The 19,545-nt window shown below is 43.7% G+C and overlaps 1 protein-coding gene across 3 annotated transcripts in view; it reads left to right on the top strand.

The window, feature by feature from the left end:
• LRRC7 (leucine rich repeat containing 7) overlaps positions 1–14,776 on the top strand; it is a 75,412-nt gene extending 60,636 nt beyond the window's left edge. For all 3 annotated transcript variants that reach the window (XM_082053088.1, XM_082053087.1, XM_082053086.1), the window contains 5 exons: positions 3,577–3,696; positions 7,376–7,594; positions 9,391–9,483; positions 10,697–10,771; positions 14,573–14,776. In XM_082053088.1, coding sequence (XP_081909214.1) covers positions 3,577–3,696; positions 7,376–7,594; positions 9,391–9,483; positions 10,697–10,771; positions 14,573–14,680 — 615 coding nt within the window. In that variant the 3' untranslated portion in view covers positions 14,681–14,776. The remainder of the gene's footprint in view (positions 1–3,576; positions 3,697–7,375; positions 7,595–9,390; positions 9,484–10,696; positions 10,772–14,572) is intronic.
• Positions 14,777–19,545: the final 4,769 nt, after the last annotated feature.

The following is a 19,545-nucleotide window of genomic DNA, read 5'->3' as shown; positions in this document are numbered from 1 at the left end:
TGCTCAAGATCTTGCTTTTTGGATGAAGTAGCTCCCGTGGCTGTCATTACTGCTTCCTGCTCTTGTGTTACAGACCGATGCGATCATTTTCTCAATGACTTAAGCTGTGCACAGAAATGGAGAACGTGTTTTGTTTTGTGACGGTTTGATCTTAGAAAAATCAATGTAGAACTGTTTAATGTGCATTTAAATAGGCTCCAAAAGACAGGCGATTTAACATATGAATATTAATTGGGTATGCTGGAATAGCTGATGATTTTTGAGCACATGCCTATCACACCTAGATTAATTTTAAACTTTTGTTAAATGATGACTATAGAAAGAAAATAATTTTCTCATTTTTCTTACTGTTTATTTTACAGCAATTAACAATATATTGTTGATACATACACAATTATATCCAAACAAATGTTTGGTGGGAAAAGCAGATATGAGAAGCCAGAGAGGGACATTGCTGCAGTGTTTTCAGAGTGTCAGACGGGAGATGCTGAGATGTCAGTGGTAGCACTGTCAGGGTTCTAGAAGGGCCCAGCATCATTAAGGGTCTGCATCAGCATCAGTAGCTGTTGGCACAAATTAGCAGCATCTCTGCAAGTAATTAAAGGGAAACAGCAGAGATCCAGGCACTGAAATGTGATCAGCTGCACTGTTAATTGCTGGCCTGGCCTTAGGCGGGGTTTAGATTGTACTGGCCAAAAGCTAAGCAGAGCTTGGCTTTCCAAGCCAAGCTGTAACTGGTTAAGCACGCACCCAGATCATTGTCAGTTTTTTTTTCTGCTATACTGTCCATGCACTGGTAACTCCGTTTGCGCCTCCCATCCAGCTGGGTTTACACAATCCCAGTCTCAGTGTCTGCTTCCCTGTTGTTCAGTTGATGACGTCCAGGTCAAGTCTCACCATAGATGTGTGTGTGTGGGCACAGACAGCTTCTCAATGTTGGTCGTATTGGGTTTTTTTCTGTCAAAGAATTTGTTTGTTTACTTGGGTATATGCTAATTCGTGTCACAAGTCCTTCGGAGAAGTCCATTTGACATAAACTCCAAATAATAATGGTACTATTTTTCTATAATACACACATTTAGGAATACGTTATTCTATATCACTTTAAGAATTTTAGGCTGTATATGAATATGGATACTAATACAGGGATATCTGAGGAAATTCATGAAATTCCTTAGGGTGACATGTTTTGAGATGTGTTCTTATGTGAATTATTCCACTTTATATTTCACCAGCATTTCATTGCTACATAACCATATGAAATGTGATGCTGAAGCGCATGGAGGGATGCGTTCTCTAACTGTACTGTTTGGAAAGCAGTGAAAAATTATTGTTGAACATATAATATGAATGTTTAGTATTGAATTTTATTCCTTCACATGTTTTAAAGAATTTGCATTTCTTAATGAATCCAGTTCACAGCAGCTTGATATTTACCTCTTCTTTTCCCTCTTTCTTGTGGCCTGGATTCAAGAGAGTAATGAGTGAGGTCTAATTGTCCAGTGGAAGATCAGGAAATCAAATATAGCAATTACTTATTTTGAGGAAGTTTACTACATTGATTCTTCTCCGCGTATAAAATGTTTGAACTGCTGCTTTTCATTTTTTACCTAGAATTAATAGCTATATAGCTTGTTTGCAGTTTGTCCGAGCTCTGTAAACGAATAATATTGCAAGTAGACAAATTCATTTTACTGCAGATGATGAAAAGAAAAAGCTGTTATCACAGAAATTTCCTATTTATTGAGAAATCAGAAAGCACCCTCTAGGTTTTTTCTTTTTCCATTTTGAGTGCAAACTCCTCTTTGCAGATTAGTCAGTCGCTGATCAAAAGGGCCCTGCATTGGCTGCAGTGACAAAAGAACCACTTTTCAGAAGAATGCTTTCAATTTTTAGCATCCATCTCACAGTTCTTTTAAAAGTTTATGGGTTGGTGCAGTGTACGGTCCCAGCTCCCTTAGGAATAATCAGCATATTCCCAGGTACACAAGGGAGGAAAAGCAGCCGTTCCCTCGCTAATCCCCATCTCTGCAATCGTAATTTTTCATGTTTAGCAGCTGTTTGCTGCCCTGCTCTCAGGTGCTGCACCCCCGGCTGGGTGGGGGTCACGTGCAGCAAATGGGGCAGAATGGCTGATTTTGGGGTTTGCAGGTGCTGCTCGGGACACTGGGAGGTGTGTCTGTCGGGCTCGGAGGGGAAACTCCCTGGGGGGGCTCGTTTTGCCATTTTTTGTGTGTGTGAAGAAAACTCTACAGGGAGGTCTTGTAGTTTCAACAGGGGAAATGTTTTTCTAGTCGTCTTTAACATAAGGAAAATCACATCTTTCCTGATTTTTCTGGAAGACTTCTTGAATGATGAGAGAATTATAATAAAACTTTTCTTTGATTTTAAATCATTAGGGTTGAAATTTCTACTTAACCTCTGAAGAGTGTAATTTACAGCACAATTTACTTCTGTTTACTTTTAAAGATTTTAAGCTTGCATTAAAAAAGTTCTTAATTAGCCACTTACCAGCTTTAATATTTCAAGGCAATGGTTTCATTTGCTCTTCAGTCATCTAAAGGAGTGTTTTGTCATTTTTTATAATCTAAGCTGGAGAAGAAATTGCTTGAATGACTGAGGGGAAGAACAGACTTGGTTTTCTTTGCAGATTGCCATTAATCCGAGCTGAATAAGCAGTTAAGTGATCAAGAACTACATAACGCTGCGTGCTGTCAGTGGCATTATAATGGTGGCATTTGGGAAAGTCTGACCCAAAAAGCCATCCCCTTTTTAGCAAATTTCCAGCTACAGTAAAGAAATACAGAGAGACAGAGAACAGAAAACCAGGATGGGACAGAAAAAGTACACCTGTCCTCCAAGGTACTGAAAACAGGAGTAAAATAACCAGGGGGAGAAGGGACAAAGAAGAAACATGTATGAAAGGAGAGAGAATTGGAAAATAATAACAAAAGTATCAAGCTTGTCTAGGAAACTTTAAAGGTGTCTTATGTCTATTCCTATTCAGGAAAGCATTTAATTACTGGGTAATATTGTGCATAGGATGTCCTGTGAACTTAGAACAAAAGCTGCCATAGCCCAGGGAGAAGCACACAGGGATACACAGAGCACAGCTTGAGGTGACAGGACAAGGTCAATATTGCCATTAAGGGATATTTTCTGAAGGTAATATAAGCAAATGATTTAATCTTGGTGGCAAATACTTCATAAAAAAGGTATTGATGCTCAAATGACCAGTAAGAAAGTTTCAACTCTAATGATTAATGGCAGACTGCACGTTTAAATGTGGAGCTTTGCCAAAATTGGTGTCTCTGGAAATAGCGAGTTACGTTAAATTAATTCTCTCTTTTCTCTCATCATTCAGTATTCTCATTATTTCTCTCGTCTTTCTCCTGCTTGCAGACAGTCCCACAGCAATATGATTACGTGTTAACAAAATACTGTATAAATGTGAAAGGCGTTCCATTTTAGCCGTAGCGTGTTACGGTTTAACTGGGTTGATTGCTGAACTAACTATGGAAGAGGCGTTTTGCTGGGGTGTGACAGTGACTAAAGGTGCCCTACGTTTCCGCACAGACCCCGTCGCAGCAGAGCAGCGTCCTGGACAACGGGCAGGAGGAGCTGAGCGGCAGCGGGCAGTGGAACCCCTACCCGCTGGGCCGGCGGGACGTGCCGCCCGACACCGTCACCAAGAAGGTAAGTGGGACAGGGCAGAGCTCGTCCTCTGTCCCTGCACATCACTGCGAGGAGAGCAGGGGCACAGGTCTGGGAAACACTTGTCTTTGTTTTGAAGTTTGAAGCAATAATCAGGATGAAGTGAGGATGGTGTTTCCATGCCTGCTACACATTTTTGGGATTATTTATGCAGATGCCAGTAGTTAGATCCCCCCCGGCAGGGGGCTTGGCAGATCTATTCCTGCCCCGATCAGGCAGCCACCAGCTCCCTCTTCTCCTGAAAAGTCTTCATTCTGATATTTCAATTTCATTCTTCAGCTGATGACAAAAAATAAAAGTGTTGAGATGGAGCCCAGCCCGGTGTCTGGGCAGCCACAGACACTTTGGCAGAGACATCCCAGCCACACATCATTTGCTCATAAACTCGCCAGAAGGGGGTCTCGTTTCTAGTACCTTGTGGCAGTAGAGATTAAATTCGAGTGCTTGGAGCTGGGCTGGCTCTGTGCAAACTCTGGCTGCTCTGGTCATCAGCTGAGAAACTGCCCTTTTTAAATCCTCTGATCATAAAGCTGGAGAATGGAGATCCTGACAAAATAACAGTGTTTGCAATCAGCTTTGGAACGTGGAGCCGCACATGTAAGCAGTGATAATTACACTGGCTGTAGGGGGATCGGTCCTGCTCATTCCTGAAGGACAGTGCTCCGAGGGAATAAAACTGGTGTGAAAGCTGTAATGTGCACACTCATAATTTCTGTAGCATAATTGTCAGCACTGATGAGGCAGAGATCTCCCTTCTGGCTTCACATCCTTGTATCCAAGGCAGTTTGGGAAGCAGTGGCCCACACCTCTGTACAGAAATAGAGACAAGACAGACCCGAGCAGGAGAGATGCTGGAGATGGGACAGGAGAACCACAGGACCTTGGTGGAGGTGGCTCTGACAGCCACGTCCCTTCATCCTCTGATGTGCAAAAAGTAGGATTAGACATTTAAGGAGAGTTATTGCTTATCTTCACTGGCATTTTGGGATAAAACCTGTGTTTATCCATTCACGCATTCTAACACAGTCCACGTCTTACATTTGTGCATCATCAGTGTTACTATAATAAGAAACCGCAGATTCTGTTTTATTCTGAATATTTCAGTATCTGGCTGCTCAGATGGGGTAAGTACAAACATTGCGTAACTGTACTGAAATCTGCTTAACTCAGTGGAGCAATCCATTGTTACAGCCCTTGTCAGCTACTTTAATTATACTGTAAACATTGGACACTGAGCTGAAAATAATTAACTTTTGTGGTGGATGTTAAATAAAATACAGAATACAAATGAAATCAGGGAAGCAGTCTGCATAGCAGAGATTTTTTTTTCCACAGAACAAATAAATCCCATTTCCAAGCAAGGCAGCTTGGCAAAATCCACAGTGTGAATACACAAGAAGCAGCGATATGATCTCTCCAAAGTCTCTGAACGAGAGTGAGAAAATGAATTCTGAAAATTATTTACCTACCATCCTCCAGAGGTGGTTTGCAATGTGCTGGTGTGACAATGTTAATCTCCTCCCTGTGGGAAGTCACCTGGAGTGTCTTGGTTTCCCAGCATCTGGGGATTATAACACAGCAGTTACTTGAAGCCAGACTCAGAATATCTTCTATAGAATTAAAGCTCAACATAACAAACAAAAATGGTGTAAATATAAATTGAAGTATATGTTTTGTTTTTCCAGTAACACAATGGTACTTGTACTTTTATTTTAAGTATGATCATTTATATGATTACCCCATAATTCATGGGCTGCTTCTCTTATGGAAAAGGTGGATATTGTAGTCTTAAAATGGAACAATTCACTCGTTTATTAAAAGACTACAGTATTTATGCTTTCTGGAAGCTGACTTTTTCTGGCATGTCAACAAGTCGTCTGCACGCCTGATTGAATCAGTTGTATTCTGAGTGAGCTGCTCCCCCATGAAAGGTGCAAGGGCAGATGTGTGGCAGGGGATCACCATAAGGGGACCTGGAAGTCACTTGTGAAAAGGAGAGGTTGGAGGGCGAGAATGGAGATGGAAGATGAGCGGACATGGGGCCAGCCAGCCTGGGTGCAGGTGACAAACCACTGAGAGGACGAGCAACACAGATTTGGGGACAGCAATCCCTTCTGCCGCTGCGGCAGGAGGGAGGCAGTTTTTCAGTGAAGAAGCACAATTTTTTTTGTATTTCAAATAGCCATCTTCCTCTGAGGCAGCCGGTGTGCCTGCTGTGGACCGCTGTGGTGAATGGTATTTGGGGCAAATAGCAGAATTTATAAAATCCTGCTTTTTTGGGATCCTCTTGTGATAAGTGACACAACATGAAGCGCAGAACTGTCCTGCACATGGTCACCTGCTCACCTTGCATCTCCGTGGTGCAGGGTGACACGGATTCAGCGATCTGCTGTGGACTAGGAGTTAGTGAAGAGCTAAAAATCTGTCCTGAGCATTTTCCTCCCCTTCTGATCGTGGCTGAGTTGAAGATCTTCCTGACCTTTAAAGTGGGATGTTCACAGCACAGACAGATTTCACCGGGTGGTTCTTGCAGTGTGTTTCTCAACGTCCATTAAGCACTTTCATGTCCACAGCTGAGCTGTTTTTTAAGAAGAGTTTGGAGATTGAAGATTTGGGCACAAGGAGTTAGAGATTCCTCTGCCATCACTCACTTTGAGACTATCTGTCTTATACTAAAGTAAAACCTTTTGGTCATGTATTTTACCTAGTTCCTTTCTTCAAATGTAGTCAGCAAAACAATAAGAAGGAGCAGATCAGTTTTGCTTGCAGTCACTCCATGTCTTGTTGGGATTCTGTATTCAGTGACATGAGTAGCTCCAACTGGATCTGTGTTAATCATGTGATCTATGGATAATCTCGGAAATCCAGTAAACTGTATTTTTGCCATGGCAACAAGCAATTCATTCCAATGCCCTGGCTGCTAAAACTTCCGAGGCCAAATGATTGGCCAAGGGTTAAGAAGTATTTTGACATTTTGCAGTATTAAATTTAATCTTGTGTCAAATAGTCTCACAACTGGTGACTCTTCCACCAGGATCATTCAGTAGTACTGAGGATTAGACCATCTTGAGGAGATGTGGTTGTGTCATTGGGTGGTGTAAACTTCATGTGAAACATCATTTTAAGTAGGTCTGGTTTGTCCATAGAGACTGGTCGATATTGAGACATGCAGTTGTAATGCTCTTTCACATTCATTGATCACACTTTTCCTACACAGTGCACAATACTGGTCAATATCTGGATTTCTATTATAAATCTTAGTCCAAACTACCCTCAGAAAACAAAACAACCAGACAAAACCAAACATTCCAGTATCTTTAGAGTGTACTGTGATAGATAATCCACCTAACTTCAATTTATTGAATGTTTTCAGTTCACAAAACATTCTAAGCAGAAGCACATATCATGACATGAAGAAAAAAATATATTTTCTGTTTATGAAACATACTGAATATGCCTGATTTCCCATAAACCTCCTGGGGTCACTGAATGCAATGGGCATTTCCTTGCTGCTGTCAACCCCGGTTGTTTCCAGCTGTGCTCAACAGGCAGAGCTCTGATGGGATTTAAGAGGCTTGCGTTTGCTTGGCTCTGTACATCACAATGATTGCTGCTCTGCAGCTCCTTGGGTTCCTGACCTAATGGGTTGCGTTGCCCACAGGCAGGTAGCCACATCCAGACGCTGATGGGCTCGCAGAGCCTGCAGCACCGCAGCCGCGAGCAGCCCTACGAGGGGAGCATGAACAAGGTGACCATCCAGCAGTACCAGCCCCCGCTGCCCATCCAGATCCCCTCGGCGCAGAGCTCCCGGCCCCCACAAACGGGACGCTGCCTCATCCAAACCAAGGGCCAGAGGAGTACGGACGCCTATCAGGAGCAGGTGAGAAAGTGGGTCTGTAAAATAACACTTGGACAAAAGCTTTTTGCTTGTTTTTTTGTTTGTTTGCTTGCTTGGTTTTGTTTTGTTTTGTTTTTTTCTGGCTTGAGAGGTTCTCCTCCCCCTCTACTCTGCCCTGGTGAGACCGCATCTGGAATATTGTGTCCAGTTCTGGGCCCCTCAGTTCCAGAAGGACAGGGAACTGCTGGAGAGAGTCCAGCGCAGGGCAACGAAGATACTGAAGGGAGTGGAGCATCTCCCGTGTGAGGAAAAGCTGAGGGAGCTGGGGCTCTTTAGTTTGGAGGAGACTGAGGGGTGACCACATTAATAGTTATCAATATGTAAAGGGTGAGTGTCACGAGGATGGAGCCAGGCTCTTCTTGGTGACAGCCAATGATAGGACAAGGGGCAATGGGTATAAACTGGAACACAGGAGGTTCGACTGAAATTTGAGGAGAAACTTTTTCACAGTGAGGGTGACAGACACTGGAACAGGCTGCCCAGGGAGGTTGTGGAGTCTCCTCTGCAGACATTCAAAACCCACCCTGGACACCTTCCTGTGCAACCTCATCTGGGTGTTCCTGCTCCAGCGGGGGGATTGGACTGCATGAGCTTTCGAGGTCCCTTCCAGTCCCTGACATTTTGTGATTCTGTGATTGTGTAGAGCAGGTGAAGAGAACCTGGGGCAGTCAGTGGGGGCAGCTGCTGCTCCCTCCTTTTCCCAGTGCCAGGGACTGGGACCATTTTATTCTTGGATTGACCAAGCAACACAATTAGGCATTGAAGTTCCTGAACACAGTTGACATGACCGGCTCACACCAAATTAATTAGCAATTTCTGCCAGTAGCCTAGTTCAGTGCTAACAGCACAGCGTGTTTGAGAAGATGCTGATGTGCTGAGATTTGTATCGGCTGCCCCAGTTCAGCTCAGGACGGCCAGTGCCCCCAGTCTCACCAGTGAGTGCTGAGGAGATTCTTCATTACTTGGTCCTATCCCTGTTATGTTTGGCTTAATGACTGCAATAACTGTGTGAGGCACCTGACGTGAAGAACAAGGCTCAGAATCGCTAGTGAAGCTCTCTCTGGTGTAAAGTGCTGGACGGTCCACATGAGGAGCCGCCTGGATTACATCTCTGAGTATCTCAGTGTGATTGAGAAGCAATTGCTTGTGTGGCTGGAGCACATGCTCAGGCTGCCTCCCAGAGTGGGTGTTAAGCTGCACTGAACTCATTTTGATTTTATATTCAATTACCCAACGCCGTTTAGAGCCATCCTGACTAAAAGATGCAATTCAGCACTGTTGCCTGGAGTAAGGCACTTGTAAAAGCCTGACCCTGGGCTGAAGATATCTGATCTTTTTCCCTGGGTTTGTCCCAGCATAGTGCCTGGGGTGGTGTGTGAAAATAATAATAAAAAAAATAATAAAAGTGCACAAGGTGAAGTCTCACTGACAGATTTACCCTAATGTTTAAGTGAAAAGTTTGGCCAATGTGAACTGCTCCTTCCCAACTCTAAAGGATTTGGGTTTTTTTCTCCTTGGAAAGTAAAATTTTGAAGTCTATGAAAAAGTGTATGCAGTACTGTGAGTATTATGGCATCATTGCAGAACCCTAAAATCATGGAAAAACTTTCAGTTTATAATAGTATTCCCTTGACTTCTACTGTATTGTGCAATACAGCTTTTGAGCGGGTCAGCTCATTTGGTTAGTGCTGAAATGGGATATATGCAAAGAAGATGCCATTGTTTAGAAAGACTGTAATGTTGGCATTGACATATCTTGCCATATCTTTTTAATCTAGTTTTGTGTGAGGATAGAGAAGAATCCCGGCCTTGGTTTTAGTATCAGTGGTGGAATAAGCGGACAAGGAAATCCATTCAAACCTTCTGATAAGGTGAGTTATAAATTTCTCTCTAAATGGTTCTTACTTTAGAGCGCCATGTAGTGAAGACATAGGTAACATGAGTGAAATTTTTATGTACTTCTGTTCTGATAATTTAAAGAATTTTCCCCATATTTGACTTGTTGTTCTTGGTAGTGAAGTGTTGTTCACTTTTTTTTTCCAGTTAATGAAGTCGAGAGAATCAAACCAGAAATGACATGAGTGTTTGTCTTATATTCCATGTGTAAGCTGATTTTTCAGACTATTTGCTAGAGAATCATCTCTCTCACTTTTTCTTTTAAGAGTCGATATGGCAAGCAGTCTTCTGCTCTGTAATGTTAATTAAACATCTCACCATTATCACCAGGGAGACTCAGTGTTCATTCTGGGAATTACATGTTTAAGAGGCTGATAAATCTCTTTAAACTAAAAGGAAGGCTGATAAAAATAGCACATCAGGTGACTGGCAGCTACACGGGACTTCAGGATTAGGAAATGGATGCTTAACCTGTGAATTTATCTGTTCTGTGTGGTAAAATTGACTGGAGCTTGTTGAAAAACAAGTACTATGGGTACAGTTCTGTCAAACATATTCTTATCATTTATATTCTTTGATCAGACTGGATTCAGCTTTAAGAGACAGTCATCACTTCCATTAATATTGAGAATGTTTGACAGACTATGAAATTAAAACTATCTTTTATTACTTAATAATTTTTTCCCCTTTCAAAGTTGTTCACTCCTCAGACACTGAATTAAGTGGGTCCTACAGACCATTGCACTGAATATCTCAAGGGCTGCATATCAAGATTGCTTCTTGAAATTGTTTCAAAGTTGTTTTTTTTTCTTTTCCTGAAGGAAGTAAACAAAGATTACTGTATAGATTATGGTACACATTATTCTAACAAATTAATGCTTTCTATTTTAATTATCCTCCCGCTAACCCTGTTACTCTTATCCTATTCAAATTGAATGTTGTTCTGTGACGTGGAATCTTAGTTTCAAATGACCCACAATTATATTTGTCTCAGGCAACAACTAGCCGAAGGTCACGGAGAGCTGCTACAAGCCCATACTCATGTTTAATTACAAACAGATTAATAAAAGAAGTTTAGTGTTTAGGCCCTTGCTAGAGTATCTAGAGCCCCCAGTTAGGAAGACGCCTGTATTTTGGGAGCCAGTTCTTGGTGATAGCATCCTAACCTCTGTTACTTCTGACTTATAGGGTATCTTTGTTACTAGGGTTCAGCCTGACGGGCCAGCGTCCAGCCTGCTCCAGCCTGGCGACAAGATCCTCCAGGTAGGGTCGGCTTTAACCGCCTTGTACCTTAACTCAGCCTTTGCGTCTTACCAATACAATTAGATCATTTTCAGTAAATGTTAACCATGAGGTTTTGTTTTTACGGTACTTTAATACTGATTTATAACAGGGTTACTTGCAGTATTCTTGCAAGCTGGTCTCAGAATAAAACCTTTTGCAAACAACTGGGATGTGGAAAAAGAGGCGCTGGGGTGTGATGTCCAGCAGTCCCTGGCACTGTCTGGGACATGAGCTCAGCACAGGGATGCTGAATAAGGACCAGCCCACTGGTTCTGGCCCTGCAGAAAAGGGTTAATTAAACTATAAAATTAAAAAAAAATCCTTATATCCAGCTTTTTCACACTAGCAGCAAAAGGTGAAGGGAGGAAGGAGCTCAACAGGCAGCTTTACAAGCACAAGTATATGACAAAGAGGGACACGTTTGTAATTTTCTCCTTTGCAGCTGATGTGACGCTGGTGTAAGGAGCTCTATAATCACTTTTTTTGGACAGAATTGTAATTGGCAACATTTTTGCCTCTCTTTTGCTGCCTCAGTGTTTTTAACACACTCACACGAAAAACAGCCACTCCTGGACCAGGGAAGCGTCGGCATCATTTACAGAGAGATCTCAGCTTTTGTTTCTGTTACAAATATTTTCTGTATTCCAGTGAACTTCTGAAATAGACAGGTTATCCCTGAACATACCTCTGAAAGTTCCTCATTCACAGAAAAAAAAAAACAGTTGTCTGAGTAGAAAAGGGTTTTCTACCATGTCCTGCAAGGTGGTTTCTTCTTTTTGTTGTTAAGTCTGGAAAATATGTTCCCACTGGCAGCAAATAGGGTTACTTTGACAAAAGGAAGGGAGCAGTTACAGTTGCCTGAAAGTCTTGTAACAGTTTTTAAAGCTATTGTTGTGTCAGGTTATATCTCCTTTGGGGCACAGGCCATGGGGAACTGGGATTTCTCATGTTTCGGCACCTGTTCCTAAAATAGAAGCATTTATGTATATTTAAATAACCACATTTAAGGTACAGATGCACATTTTTTTAGGTAGCAAATTTGACTCTCATAATTTATTCATCACTTTCTTGATGAAGTTTGTTTGGCTTTGCATCCCAATCATTCTCGTGGGATGTGGCTCGGTCTCAGCAGTGTCTTGTTTGTCACTGCCAGGACATCATTCCCAATTCTCTGGCAAGCACATTTTCCTTTTATTTGCAATTACTTGCACCCATCCATAATACCCATTACCAGGTGCTGATTTATATTGTGGCGGGGAAAACGGCACTCACTAATCTCATGAAGGAATTAACAGAGAATAAAACCATAACTGTGATGAAGGGTGGTTTACTTCTTAAATATAAGCAAAGCCTTTAGCTCAAGTATCCAGATCCACAGGAAGATGTTATCAGACCAGGGCTCCAAGGGGAACATTTTGCAACATTTGCATGGAAGAATTAGCTTAGCAGGATGTTTTGAGGAGAAGCAGTAACTTTTATTTTGCATTTATGTGTCTCCCCAAGCAATTTTGGTAAAAGAGGGAGAGAAGACTTAAAAATTAAAGGGCTTGACATTCCCTGGGTGGACTTTACCAGCTCACGGAGAAATTGTCATTCTGAAACCTGGGTTTGCCCGTTGCCTGTTTGCGATACCAGAGTGTGTGTCTTGTGCAGAACAACTGCTGCTCCGAACAACCCAGATCCCACGGGATGCAAAACTGTGGTGTCTTTCCTTTCTGTGTCATAAGCTCTATTTGTTTAAGTAAGATTGATTCTTCTGTTGTAAAATTAGCTGCAGTTTCATGGCTGACTCTTGAGGAACGATGTTCCGCGGCTGCAGCAGGAGCCAGCAGCTCTGTCAGCCATGTCAGCCTGTCAAACGCTGCCCTCCAGATCTGAGAAATCGCCTTTTAGTGGCTCCGTGGTTCAGCTAAAGAGCATTCTTCTTGTCTAAGAATTGGAACTAAATAACAACTCAACGTGTAAATAGATATGTGGGTTTCATAGCATATTTTATGGGGAATGTGAGATGCAGCAGGAATGAAAGGATTAGCTTCCGATTATCATATATTTATATGTTAAATAACAAATCCCTCTGGTGTGGCCTCCTTGGGAATTTTTGGATGTGCGTCTCCTGCAGCCCTGTTCCACTGAGAAGCTTTTCCTGAAGAAAAGAGGTTTCTCCAGCAGCTGGAGCTGAGCCTGGGCTGTTGGGCTTTGCCCCATGTGCAGCCGACAGCGGGCAGGGCATGGGCAGAGCTGGCGGCTCCGAGGGCTCTGGCTTTGTGCCCCAATGGGAGCTGCAGCTCCCAGGGAGCTCCATGGTGAACACACTGAAATTTCTTCAGTTTCCCTCTGAATTACATCAGAGTCCCAGCTGCCCTCACCCTGAATGCCAAACGGCTGCCTGATTTTGGCACAGAAGTGAATGACTTTGAAACTTCTCCTGCCTGAAATCCATATCCCTGTTTCTTCGAGGAAATACAATTTATTGCATTAAGCTGGATCGAAGTGAACTACTTTTCAGTGCACTTGGATGCTGGGTCCCAGCACCAGAGCTTGCGGCAGCCAACTCTGAGCAGGAGCCTTTGCCAGGGACGTGCCGGCACATCCCGTGGTTCCCGTTTGCAGAGATGGGCACTCAGCGCTGCTGTTAATTGTCACTCTGGGCTGGGCGTCCTTTAATTATTTAACTTAATTAATCCTTTAATGCAGCGAGAGGGCATGTGGAACCTTTCCTGCAAGCGCTGGGTCTGGGTGAGCATCAGGGTGGGTTTGTGGTGGCCAAGGAGACATCCAGGTATTATATCAATATGATGGTCTGGACCTACAGAACAGGTGTCTGGTTGGACGACTTGTCTATTGGTCAAAGCCAGAAGGCTTCACTAACCTGTTTTTAAATGTTAGTTAAAGAGTTAAAATAATAGATATATACAAACATATATTTTGTTAGATTGCAGTGTGTTTATAGAATGGTTCTAAGCGAGTGAGCAGATTCTGCCTGGGGCAGCCCACAGCCCGTCTGGGTTCCCTGTTCTGCTGGTGTCTGTGGGGAGGGAGTCACAGAACCACAGGATTCTGGAAGTGGGGCTGAACCCACTGAGCATCTCCCGTCTGTCAGGCCCCCTGCGGCAGGGACACGGCGTTGGGCACCGTGGTGGCACCGGGAGGGCTCTGGGGACAGTGCCTGGGTGAAGAGCATCTGTGTTTGGGACCCATCACCTTCCCGGACCAGCTTCGTTCTGCGCTGTGCTGGATCTGCTGCTTTGGCGCATTGATCACACTCAGGAAACTGTTGGCATTTGCGTTTAAAATTTGACTATTGCAAATAGCGCAAATTACAGAAATAGGCAAATTATAGAAAAGATTTAATCAGCACTAAAGCTGGGCAGTTTATTCATTTTTTTCCCCTCTTTGTGTATGCAGCATGTCTGCACCTCCCCAGGCTGGACCCGCCTTGGGCAGCGTTCACATCCTTTGGGCTCCACAGCGTCTGAAACTCTTGCACCCCAGAGTCAGTGTTTCTTCAGAAAATATGTGGAATATCAGAATCACAGAATAATTTTATTTGGGAAGGAGCCCCAGGGGCTGCTTAGTCCAAGCTCTTGCTCAAAGCCGGGCTGCAGGGTCTATCCGGTGGAAGGAGAGAGAAACATGTTGATTCCTGCTGGTGGGGAATCATGATGTGACTGTTATTTATGTTATCCCTGGTTTTAATTTTCGTATATCCCTATGCTCCCCCAAAATGCAGACACTAAATAATATCTCATTGGATTTCTCTTCTTGTTTTTTGTGTTGCAGGCCAACGGACACAGTTTTGTACATATGGAACACGAGAAAGCTGTATTACTACTGAAGAGTTTCCAGAATACAGTAGACCTAGTTATTCAACGTGAGCTTACTGTCTAAATATTTTTTTATAAATACTAAATACGTCTAGCCAGATCTAATGTTCAAACAGATTTATACATAGGAAACAAATTTTTGCCAATTGCTGGACCAATGGCAAACGGTAGTGCCAAATGTATAATACTATATGTTAGTACCAATCATCTTGGAAAAAAATATATAGACAATATAAATATATTGTTCATGTGGCTATGTATTAGTTTTAATTGTCAGCCTCTGGCTGTGCATTGGTGCGTTTTTTTAATCAAGTTACTTCTTAAAGTCAATTTCATATGATTTCAAAACACAGAAGCACATACAAATTCTTTAGGAATTCTGCTGTCCATCAGAAACACTGCCTCAAAGTTGTATATGCCTTTATAAAGATAAAATATATTAACCTGTACTTCCCATGAAATATTTCTATCATGTCTCATACAAAAAGTATAGAGAAAAAAATATTTTCATAAACACCTCAAAGAAAGTATATATTAAATTAAATTTAATAATTTTCATTTATTTTCAATGCAAAGATATTATATGCCTTATGAAAATACCTGTACATATGCAGTGTGTATAGCTGGCTCCATATTAATTAGTGAAAATATCACTATACAGGGTGAGATACTTAATAAATTCTACTGTCAACCGTGGGACCTAGATATAAATAACCTACATGAGAATTGGTCAATTCCCTCTGTTTGATGCTTTAGCTGATCCCATGGGAACACGCTCAATGGACGAACCGTGAGTTTAGGCAGGTGTGGTTCAGAAATGGAAGAAGGTTGTGATGGGTGGCAGTAAAACGTCTTTCATTGCTGCTAATTTTATTATCTAACTTTTTAATTTGAAATTATAAGCCCTTTACTCCCCTGCCCGTTCCCCCAGCCCTACATTGTTGTGTGTTTTCGCTCTGGTCCAGGCTGTGCTCGCTATATTCACTGTCAGGGAGGCTTTAACCTTTATCAGGTCCTTTCTTTGAGCTGAGGTCTCTGACATGAAGGGGAGCAGATTTGATTTAAGATGTGTTGAGTCGCAGGGTGAGCAGCGAATGATGCTGAGCCTGGGATGAACCTTCCCAGTGAAATACACGGTTTGAAAACCCTTCGGGTCAAAGTCCTGGCGCTGGTCCCAGCAGAGAATTGTGACAGCACAGAGTTCTGCACAGCTGCTGGTGGCGCAGCAGCTCGAGCGTCCTTCGTGTTTGTAACTGACAGCAAGGTGGAAAAACACTAGGAAACCTCCCCACCGATGTTTGGAGGGTTTCCAGTTTGTGTTGACCCGGTGACAGGTGCAGTGGGTGCAGGGGAAGCATCGAAACACCCCGAAAATCCCAGGTCAGAGTGGAGAGGAGCTGTGGATCGGGGCACAGCCGGGAAACCTTTCTGCTCTTCCCAGCGTGCGCGCGCCAGTGGAGGTAATTACACTCCCAATTAAACTAAGCTTCAAAAGACAATGGTGCCATTATGTATAAAGCCCTGTCTGCTCTGTGGATGCAGAGGGATGAAAATCCTTTTGTGGGGTTCTGCTGCTGTCCTGGGCACGGTGCCATCAGCATCCCTGTGAGCTGATGTGTCCCCAGCATCCTGACGCACCCCTGTACCAGGAGCTCCCGCGTGGGTGGGCGAGGGGCTTAGGCTGCTGGTTTCTCCTCTCCCTGCGCTCACAGCACCGCACAGAGACGGGGGCTCAACCCATGCGGGGAGCACAGGGACGTGTCAAATCCTCCCTCCATGCTGGTCATAACCGCTAAAGATGAGGTTTCCCAATGAACTCAGGCTTCCCAAGGCTGGCTCAGCTCTGGGAAAGGCTTGTTCTGAGCAGGACAGAGAGGGTCGTATCATGAAAACCAGCTGTGCACATAGGAGAGATAAAGTACCCCATACATAAAAATTACATTACAAATTAGTCAGTAGAAACTACGCCCTAATATTGTTATGAAGCACAAGCTTTTTAATTGTTTGGATTTGTTTTTCCTTTTTTTTCTTTGTTTCCCTGGCTCTGTGGCAGCTGCACCCACGCTCGGCTCCAGGGGACACCCCACCTCTGTGCGAGTGTTTGCGTCTCCCTTTTGCTCCTCCATCAACAGCAATGATTAACTTTATTAGTATAAATATTAACGAAACATCAATTCCGAGCTGGGCGTGCGGGTTCCTGGACCGCAGGAGTTTCACTCGGTGCAGTTTTCTCGCTGGGAGCTGCTGTCCCATGGGCACCGCACAAGCCAGAGCAGCCCCGCTCCTCCCAGCACTTACAATGTGAGTAAATGATGTGGTGGTATTCAGAACATAAATTTAAATAATTAATATTTTTCAGTAAATCAAAATCTCGGTACCACAAGCTAAAAAAGCTTGCTGAATTCACGCGATTGGATTGTTATCTGCTCAATTTTTTGAGCTTTCAGTTTTCCATCACAAGAATGTGGTTTTATAATGTGCCATCAAATCCCACTGGCTCTGGGAAGGTCCATTTGAAACTTTTCCAACATTCATGGCATTTCAGAGGCAAACATTGCCATTCGTAAGTCCTTATTGCCCTTTAAAGAAAGAAAATAGGGTTTGACATACCATTTAGAAAATTGTAGACACCTACGTAGCTTTTAGTTAATTATACGTTGAATGGGAATGAGGTCCCTTAATAGACATTTAGGCACCTCAGTTGCCCTGTGGAGCTGCCTTTGTCTTTTCCTGCAGAAAAGCTCTTTTCTGCGTGTGCCCACGCAGCCTTTTCCCCCGCGGAACAGCCCCAAATCCTGCCCAGGACTCTGCTTTGGGCTGCAAAAACCAGATTCTGCACATAGCACCAGAAACGTGGGGAGTTGCAAGTGCAGGAGGGACAATGAGGGCTCTGCCTCCGGACCTTGAACCAGGGGATCGACTGACAGGTAAAAATGGGGAAACGGGAGAAAATCAGGTGAGCTTCAGCGCTTGTTCGGACCGAGTTTTGCACGCGGCTGTTTTTCCATGTGATGTTTTTACTGGATCTCAAGCACAGCGGCACAGTCAGTCAGGCTGTGTTTCAAGACTGCTGAGTGCTCTCATTAGTAGATTATAATGAAAAGGAAATTACAATAAAATTGAGTGCAGTTAAGTCCTTCACTCGGCCAAAACTCCACTGGCTCTACAGACGGACTTGACAGAGAGTCTGGAGCTTTAACACCAACCCTCACAGCCCCTCAAATATTTTCTTTTTGGCATTCTTTTTATTCCAATTGGCAGAAGTGATGTTTACATAGGACTAATAATATTAGCAATTAAAATTATTTTAATGGGACTACTTAGGATTTTCACATTAGTTCTTGAAAATGACTTGTACCTTTTGTCTTTTTTGGAAGGTCTCCCGTAACCTGACAGACACAAACACGACCAGGTTTGCAGGTCAGGTACCAGGTTAAGTTTATGCTTTGCACATGGTTATGATATTATTTATTTTTATTTACTATATATGAAGTAGAAATCCCGTGTGTGCCCAGACCAGCGGCCAGGCTGGTGGGAACAGGTCTGCTTTTCTGCAGCCTCGTCACAAGGCTGCTCTTAAGGGGGAGGAAAAAAAAAGCTGCTTCCAAAATGCTTTTCTTATTTAGATGAAAAAAAAGCCCAGCGCCAGGAAGCCTGTGGGAATCCCCAGTCTTCGTAATTTCCCCAATTTGCAGTGTGTATCTGGGTGTTGATAAATGATGAAGTTGAGAAGCCAGTTGTTCATAATATCTCTCATTTAACATCCTCAAAGCTGGTTTGATGTTTTCCAAGATAATTTGTAACGTGGCCCTGTCTGCACACGCATCTCGCGGCCCCACGCAGCTCCCGGGGTGGGGACTGGTCAGGGTGTCCCAGAGGGACTCAGCACAGGGACTCGGGAAGGACCGGGCCATGTGTGTGACACCCCGTTTGTCCCCAAGGCACGTGCGGTGCGTCCGTGGGGCAGCGAATGCTGCAATTGCCAGGGGTTCATGGGAAAGGCTGAGGGGCCTTTTGCTGAGCGGGGATGAAAAGACCTTGGAAATGCTGCTGCAACAGCTGTATTTTTAGCTCATACAGGAGCACCTGCAAAGTGAGCTCCTGTGCTCTAGAACACCACTGAGCTTCATGAGCCAAAAATTCAGCTGAAAATTACAGTAGGAGATGTTCAGGAGATTGGTTTGCTGCTGCTAATAAGCACTTTGAATGTAAAGATGTTCCCTGGTTAAACCTCTCTGGCTTGTAATATAGCATCTAATTACCTTATGCAATGAAAAAAAAAAGCTTGTTTATAGAAATGTGTATATATGTGTATATATCTGATAGAGATATATGCAACAGCAAATGCACAGGCAGTGTTACGTACAAACTTACCAATTTCGATGTGCTCGCATGCAGGACATGGGCTCGGGAGCTGAGCCAGGCTCATTGCCGGGCAATGGGGCTCAGGGTGTTGATTTCGGGGGGCTCGGGGGGTTAGTGCTGGGTCAGCTCCTCCCCACCCCACAGGAACAGGTCTGACCCCCATGTCCCTTTGCCGCAATCCCAGCCAGGCGCAGGGGGTGAGCAGCCCCCATCATGGGGTCACCACCTACCTCAGCAGCACTTGTAACCGGGGGGATTTCACAGTTAGAATTTCCAAATGTGAATGAAGTTTGATCTGAAGGTTGAGCTCCCTGCTGCTGAGCACCCACAGCCCATCCCACCGCAGCGCCCGTTCCCCTCCTCTGCCTTCCAAAATTCCACTTTGAGCAAGCGCACAAAGACGTACCATTGCGTTTCAGGCACTAAGGGTTTATTTCATGTGTCAGCCGTGCCGGTGTGAGCAGAATACAACAGACCGATACAACTTTCAGGCCAGTAGTTTGGACAGGATAGGAATTAGGTGGTGGCTTGGTTTTGTTTTGCACACTGTTGGGGATGGTGGGC

The sequence above is a fragment of the Streptopelia decaocto genome (genome assembly GCF_964273445.1).
Source record: "Streptopelia decaocto genome assembly, chromosome: 5".
In the NCBI taxonomy this organism is placed as follows: domain Eukaryota; kingdom Metazoa; phylum Chordata; class Aves; order Columbiformes; family Columbidae; genus Streptopelia; species Streptopelia decaocto.
This window is presented reverse-complemented; position numbering and strand designations above follow the sequence as displayed.